Source organism: Caenorhabditis briggsae, assembly GCF_000004555.2.
Source record: "Caenorhabditis briggsae complete genome, chrII, whole genome shotgun sequence".
Taxonomy (NCBI): Eukaryota; Metazoa; Nematoda; class Chromadorea; order Rhabditida; family Rhabditidae; genus Caenorhabditis; species Caenorhabditis briggsae.
In genome coordinates this window covers 12,018,660-12,026,903 of record NC_013486.2, presented here as the reverse complement: position 1 = coordinate 12,026,903, position 8,244 = coordinate 12,018,660, and the positions used below count along the sequence as shown (strand labels likewise).

Below are 8,244 nucleotides of genomic sequence, written 5' to 3'. Positions count from 1 at the left end.
TATTCTGAATTTCTGAATTTCTGAATTTCTGAATTTCTGAATTTCTGAATTTCTGAATTTCTGAAAATCCAAAAATTAAAAAACATGCGCACTTTCAGAATCTCGAAACATCCAGAATATCGTAATCCTTAATTACCTAGAACTTCTTCAGGATCTCTGAAATTACCAGAAAATTTTGAAATTTTGAAAATCCAAGAATTCAGAAATTCAGGCTTTTAATAATTGCCAAATGTTTTCTGGAATTTCAGGCTTTTCAAAGTTTTATTGACTTTTCAAAATTTTATTGAATTTGAAAAATTGAAAGATGACGTTTTCAGATTTTAAAAACTATCAAGATTTTCAGATTATCCTTAAACTGTCGGCTAGCAATCAAAAAAATATCCGGAATTCAGATACCTAGACAAAAATAGATTTTACAAGGAATTAAAAATACATCTCCGTTTCTAGAAATGCTGAAAATCTTTGCTCCTCTCAAAAAGCAAAAAAAAGAAACAGGGGGAAAACGGAGAAGGCCCTCTTCACACGACGAGTGACAAGTCGTAGAAGAAGAAGAAACACGATGTCGTCTTCTGAAGAACGAAGAAGAAGAAGAAGAAATGCGAGAATCTATTAGGATCCTGAAGGCGTCCTCTTCTAGAGGCGAAAAGGAGTGTTGGAAGTGGGGGGAAGAGCATGGAAAAGAAGAAGAAGCATTTGTAGAAGAAGAAGAGGGGGAGGATGGGGAAGAAGAAGAAGAGGAGAGAAAAGAGCAAATGCTAATTACGAGTACGCTCTCAAGAGAGAGAGGGACCATATCTCTCTCTTCATAAACGGATAGAAAGAGAAAGATTTCTAATTGAGATATTCGGAGATGAACGAGGAAGAAAGTCAGAAAATTGGAAGTTCGTTGGGTCAGAACTGATCCAAAAGTCAATTTTTTTAGATAGATTCTAGACCGATTAATACTTGTTTTGTGCAAAATAAAGTTTACAAAACATAATTTTTTAAAAAATTGTTCCAAGTTCCGTATTGTCTCTTATAAAAGCCTATTCAATCCGGTTAACTTTGAGCTCAATTATCTCAATTTTTGTTAATAATATCAAAAAATTGTCATGTCAGTGACTTTATGATAATCAATCTATCTGTTAACAACTTTTTGATATCTTTCACAGGAACCGAGATAAATCAACTCAAAGTTGATGGTTTGGGTGGCCTGGTTCAGGTTTTACGGTACTCTGACTTTTTTTTTGGAAAATTCGATGTCCTGAAAAAAAGGTTCAGATATTTTCAATTTCTCGGAAAATTTCAGATTAAACTTTCAAAAAATAGAGTTTCATTTTTGAAGTTGACAATTTTTTTTGTAAAAATCCAAAGAAGAAAGATATGGTTTAAGAAGGCTCAACTCTTGTTTCAATGCTACTTTTAGATTTTTCGCCACTTTTTTGGATAAAAAAGGCATATCTCATTAGAATGGAATTTGGCAAAAAAAGTTATCAATCAAAAAATTGATTTCTTTTGATTTTTAGTAAAATCTGAACTTTCCAGAGCACTGGAAAAATTTCGAACCAATTTTTTAAAACTTCAAAGTTGGCTATTGTCTATTCAAAATAATCGCACGAATGAACGAGTAAAAAACCTGCGTCTCTACAGCGCTTTTACAGGTTTGAGGACGCTCTACACGTTTTTTTTACTCGTTCATTCGTGCGATTATTTTGAACAGAAAATACGTAAGTGCTCTAATAGAACGTCCCTCCACACCATCAATCTTGAGTCCGTATATCTGATCTCTTGTAACAGGTATCAAAAAGTGCCAAACTAACAAACCATTTATCTCAAAATCACCTATATTTTATTAGTTGATAGATTTTTGATATCTCTAATATAAATTGAGATAATTGAGCTCAAAAAAGGTCTTAAAACTATTTCCCGGTCTCATAAAAATCTGAAAATCAGTTTCCCAAATATAGGTCATCCGTACTTTTTCGATAGGATGCGTTTCCGCCAGACGACTAAACAAATTCTCCAATTTTTCTTGTCTTTTTGCACTTTTTTCGGTTTCCGTGGCTCACGATACAAAAGCTGCTGAAAGTGCAACGGAAGTACTACTTGGGTTTTTTGTCAAACCACGAATATTTTTGAAAATGCTACAAATGGGGGACGGACGAAAAAACAACACAGAATTTAAAATAAGGGGGAACGGATGTGGTGGTGGACCGGGAGTTTGAGTAGAATGGGTCTATAAAGTTGGTTTGAAATTCAAGGGAATTTCAGAAAGTTTCAGAAAAACCAAAAAGCTTAATTTTTTGGAAATTGAAATTTGTAGAACAAAGGTTAACCAGAAACCTAGAGATTTTATTTTGCTTCATTTTCTGAAGATTTGAGTCAAATTTTCCTTGAAAAGTTTTTTCGGAACATGACCTAATTTTTTTGGATTTTCCAGGTCATAAGTCATGACCTAGTGTTTTTTAGGTAAGGACATAATGTTCCGGACTTTTAGCACTTTACTTTTTTTTTGGGTTTTCTAAGTCCGGAAATCTTTTCGGGATGTCTAGGTCATGACCTAATTTTTTGAATTTTTTAGGTCAAGATATAGTTTTTCTAGGTCATGGCCTAGTTTTTAAATTTTCTAGGTCACGATCTAACTTTTTGGAGTTCACTAATATCTCTAATTTTGCTGAAAATTTTCTGGAGTTTTAAGAAAAATTCGGCCCCAAATTTTCCAAAAAAAGTTCTCGGAACGGCTAAGAAAAATTCCGTCGCACATCTCGGATTCATAACCTCCGACATTTCTTCCTCTTTCTCCATTTTTTTTTCTGCAGAATCGTTTTTTCTAGGAAAAGAATAATGAAAAAGCACGAAGAGATGCTGCTGTCAAAATAACACATATATGGGGAAAAGATAGGAGAAAAAAGAGCAAAAGTGTCTTAAAAAATTGACTCCCTAGTTGATTTTTTGGGTTCCCGATAGAATGGGAAAAGATGATAGGGCGAAGTTTTTTTTGGGAAAATGCACGGAATTAGGTCATGAAGTTCAGAAATTCAGATATTCAGAAATTCAAAAATTTAAGAATTCCTGAAGCTTCTAATTTCTCTAATTATCGCAAACCAAGAATACTCAGAATCTAGAAGACGTCAAATGGAAAATATAACTTTGTTCGCTCCATATCAACGAGAGAAGAGAAAGAGAGAGAGAGAAAGAGAGAGAGAGAGAGAGAGAGAGAGAGAGAGAGAGAGAGAGAGAGAATCAGGAAAACTGATTTATGTACTAAATTAAATTTTGCGCGAAAAGAGCAACAAGCAATTCAGAAGAAGCAGAGCAAGAGAAGAGAGACGCCAGAGAAAACGGATGTTTTTGTAATCGAACACTCTTTTGATGGACCACCACCACCACCAGACACCCTCTTCTTACTATCCACACCACATCATCATCATCATCTTTTTCTTTTCTAGTATTCTTTTTTCCGAAAAAGAAGGGGTCCGTCCGAGGGGATGGTGGAGAGGAAAAAGAATATTCCACGAGTTTAGTTCCGCCTATTTGCTTTTCATTTTTTGTGAAAAGAGCTCCCTGTGGGGTGGGGTCTCGAATGAAAAAAAAGGGATTTTCAGTGTGAGTCAGACAAAGGGTCAGAGACAATTATAGTGCGGGGGTTAGTTCCGAAATTTTTGGAATGTTGGAGAGTTTGACTCTTCTTCTTACAGTACGCCGAAAAAAGTGATTACTGTGCTTCCTCTGATACAGAAGCCCACCCAAACGGTCAACCAATTATCTCGCTTCCTGTGAAAGATATTAAAAAGTGATCAATTGGTAAAATGTCGCTGATTATAACAAACAATTTTTCAGTTGACCACTTCTTGATGTCTTTCACAGGAAATGAGATATGTGAGCTCAAAGTTGACAGTTTGGGAGGCGTTCTGTTGGAGTGTTTTTCCTTTTCAAAATGGACAAACGAAATATAGACTGACATTAAAAAATATTCTAAATTTTTTGGAAATTTAGAGTACTTTCCATTTGGGCGTTTTTCGGAATCTTGAAATCCGAGAATTTCCAAACTTCCGAATCTCATTACATTTTCCAGAATTTCAGGTTGTCAAAACTATAAAATTCTGAATTTTGGAGACAAAAGTCTCTCAATATCAGATTCTCAAAATCTCTGAAATTCGGAATTTCAAAATCTTCAATTTTCAACATAAATCCACAAAACTTCAAAATTATTTTTTTTTGGTTAATTTTGGAAATCTGAAAATTTCAGACATCAGGATTTCAAAAATTTTGAATATCTAAATTGTAGTCTCCGAGTACTGAATTTCCTGAAACATCCAAATTTGAAAAACGCAGAATTCGCAAATCAAAGTGTACCAAAAAATTCCAGGATCTCAAAATGTTAGACCAACAGTATTTCAGATTTCCAGAACCATCTAGTCACTGAAATCTAAAAATTCTGACTCTGAGGAAGCAGCATTCCAATCTTAACAAAAATCCAAATTTCGTAAACTACCGTAATCCTGTTTTACTCAAAAGGTTTCTAGTTTAAAATGAGTATTTCTGCCGGATCAGGTGTCCCTTTAATTTTTTCTATTTCATAATCAGATTTTCCAATTCTGATGGATTTCAAAACCGATTTCCTCACTCTGTAAGCTTCCTCACAGAACGACAAATAGAGAATTATGAAATAAATAATTCCTATAAATTCTGAAAAAAAAATCTAGGTGACATACCAAAATATGAAAAAGTATTGGGATTTGGGTGTGAAGCAAAAAGGAGGCCTCCCCGAAAATGGACGAAGAGAGAAGAAACGAAGAAAAATGAAAAGAGAGAAAAATGAAGACTTGAAGGAGCGGAAGGAGAATTTCTAGGAGAGAGAGGAACTCCAGAAGAATGGGTGGTGGTGGTTTTTTTTTTGGAAAAGAAATAGCAAAAAAAGAGTTGAGAAACAAAAAGATTGTTGCAAGACATCCACCCGGTGCTACTCGGAAAAATTTTGTGTTCCGGTGTTTTCGGGTTTTTAAGGTTGTGTTAGGAATTTCTTTCTTTTTTTGTACATTTTGCAGCAAAACTTTTGGGGAAAAAGAAAGTTTTTGAAACCTCTATTTTTAACAGAAACTTTCCTGAAATTTCATAAAAATTCTGCAATTTTGAGCCGAGATATGGTCGTTTGGAGTTTTAAAGGGACGACGAGACACTCTAACAATCTGCGTCTCTTCTAAACGTGATTTTTAAACAAATTTGTAGAGAATTTCAAAGATTTTTAGAACAACTTAATATTCTAAATTTTTAATATTTTTCAAATTTTTTTCAAAGTAAAGATTAGATGATCAGAAACTTTGAATTTCGTTAATAAAATTTTTTAAAAAACTCAAAAATCGGAATATGAATTTCAGAAAGATCCAAAAATCTTTAGAATTTCCACAACCGTTTTTGACAGAACTTCCAAAATCTTGAATTTCTGAATTTCTGAATTACTGAATTTCTGAATTACTGAATTTCTGAATTACTGAATTTCTGAATTTCTGAATTTCTGAATTTCTGAATTACTGAATTTCTGAATTTCTGAATTTCTGAATTTCTGAATTTCTGAATTTCTGAATTTCTGAATTTCTGAATTTCTGAATTTCTGAATTTCTGAATTTCTGAATTTCTGAATTTCTGAATTTCTGAATTTCTGAATTTCTGAATTTCTGAATTTCTGAATTTCTGAATTTCTGAATTTCTGAATTTCTGAATTTCTGAATTTCTGAATTTCTGAATTTCTGAATTTCTGAATTTCTGAATTTCAGAGTTTCGGATATCTCTACTTCCAGAATCTGAAAATTGTGTGTTTCCCCAAAAAAAGGAACATGTCCTTTCTGTTTTGCAAGCTCAAAAAAGGGAAAAAAATCAAGTTAGGTCTGAAAATAGGCTGAAAAAGAAAACAGCGAAACAATTTGATTCTAGTTGTTTTTTCAGCAGTTTTCTCTATCTATAATTCCAGATAATTTGATTCAAGGACACACAAAGAATATAAAAACATAACACAAAAAAAAAGAAAAACTAACCTCATAGAAAATGGACCGTTTTCTAGATGTTGTGGTTGTTGCTGATGGTGTTGATGACGTGGAATTCGATGTTGTAGATGTGGCAGAAGTTGGGGACGGTGGAGGTTGAGAGTGTAATCGTTTCACCTTTTTCTGAAATGTTTAAAATTTCTGGATCTTTTTTGATTTCCTTTTTTTTTGAATAGTTCGAAAATCATGCAATTTTTAACTATATGAAAAATGGTCACCATACCGTATTTCCTCTAATTGAAGCCCATGGGCTTCTATTTTTCAACCCCTTCTCAGGAAATTTCCAAAAACTGAAATCACCGGAATATTTTTTTAAAAAGAAAGACAATGGTTGCAATAACCTAAGAGGAACTGCACTATACAAACTGCACTAACTGAACTGCATGAACTTCTGTTCGAGGTTCCGCTTTTTGATTTTAAGCACATCGGAAGGTGGGCTTCTATTAGAGCAAATACGGTATTTCCGAAAACATTCTGAACATTATGGTACAAAATCCAAGTCGCTCTCTAGCTCAATTTTGAAGCGAGCAATTTTGAACCGAAGACGCGGTTAGCCGGAGGTGGTTAAGAGACTGGTAGGGAGCGATGCCTGTAGCTCCTGCTGCTAACCACATGCGGCTGATCGCGTCCTCGGAACACATATAGCTATAACTCGCTTCAAAATTAGCTTGGTTTTTACACAAAAAAAAAGGATAAAAAGTGTTTGAAGAATAATAACTCAAAATGTGAAAACTTCAAAGATTCTCAAAGCCTAAATTTTCTGCTTTGCTGTTTTCGGTTCCTATGAGAGATATATAAAATCTGGCAACTGATAAAAAGAACGAGATACTTTTTGCAAAAAAAAATGGTTGTGTGTTTTAGCCAATTCTAGCCAAAAAGGAACTCTGTGCTCATTGAGCCAAGTAGCCAGTATCTTCCATACATAGCGAATGGCGTGTCTCACTTTGTATTCTGAAGATGTCGTCGACGAAGAAAATGACGAAGACGGAGACGAAGCAGTTGTCACAATGTGTGTTGAACAATTTTGAACTTCTGCAAAAAAAAAGGATTTTGAAAAGAAAGGGGTGGCGGGAGTTCAAAAATTAGGGCTATTTTGAAAAGTGTAGGAGGGTTTTCGTGGTTTAAAAAACCTACAAAAATCTTGTCTTTCAGAAAAAAGTAATACTTTTTGGAATGTTTTTTTTTGTGCATACATCTATATCTATATCTATATGAAACGAACATATACAAACACACAAAAAACGGATCCATCCTCCAAAAAAATTCATGAGTCTCTCGAGATTTTTCATGTGTCCTGTACAACACAAAAGGGACTAAAAGACGGCAAAAAAGAAGAAGAAGACGATGTTTGTGTTTTTGGAAGATATTTGAGACAGAAACAGCATTTTTTGAGTGATGGCTTTTCGATTCGCACCAACTTTTTTCATTTTTTTGTCTTGTTAGGGTAAACGGGTTTTAGTGGAATATGGTTGGAATAATTGAGAATAATACAGTAGCTACGATTCCTTACTCTGGTTCAATTTCTAACTTTGGAATAAATCAGAATTAGAATAGAACAGTAACCTCCGGTCTAATTTCAATGTGGTTGAAAATTTGAGGGTGGGCGGAGCTTAGGTCATCAAAGGCACATATATTTTTCGAAATTATTTCTGGCCTATTTTTTTCAAACAATGAAAGTCATAGACAAATCGAAAAAAGACCTGAAAAAATGTACGAGAAAGACGCTCTTTTAAGGATTTTCCAAAGCTCCGCCCACCCTTGAATTTTTGGCCGCAACGTACATTGGAATTAGACCAGAGTGATAACTACAAAACTTTGAGAAAAAAAACTACAGTAATATGGTTTCTGGTATCCGGAATTACTAACTAGCCATATTATATCAGCTGAAACTATTTCGTATACTGAACTGTGATAGAAGGACCCTTATTTGAGCCAATTTATCTTGATTACTGTAATTAACTGTATATATTTCACAAAATCTAGGATAATCGGAGTCAAAGAGCTATGCGATCATAAACAAAAAACGGAAAAATTCTGTAAATCCCATCGAGAGTCTTTTTGGAATTTACCGCATCTCCATTAACAGAACGCCTCACTTTGAGCTCAATTACCGTAAAACCTCTAATAGAACGACACCCGGATCGTCCACTTTGAGCCTATATATCTCATTTTCTGTGAAAGATATCAAAAAGTGGTTAACTAGTAAAATGTTTATCAGGATATC

General features: G+C 34.1%; 1 protein-coding gene across 1 annotated transcript in view; it reads right to left on the bottom strand.

Moving 5' to 3' along the window:
* Positions 1–518: 518 nt before the first annotated feature.
* The window catches only part of CBG20935, a gene marked incomplete at both ends in the record, with an annotated part of 13,363 nt that continues 5,637 nt past the window's right edge, over positions 519–8,244 (bottom strand). Inside the window, 3 exons of the mRNA XM_002631687.1 lie at positions 519–569; positions 6,012–6,143; positions 6,964–7,052. Coding sequence (XP_002631733.1) covers positions 519–569; positions 6,012–6,143; positions 6,964–7,052 — 272 coding nt within the window. The remainder of the gene's footprint in view (positions 570–6,011; positions 6,144–6,963; positions 7,053–8,244) is intronic.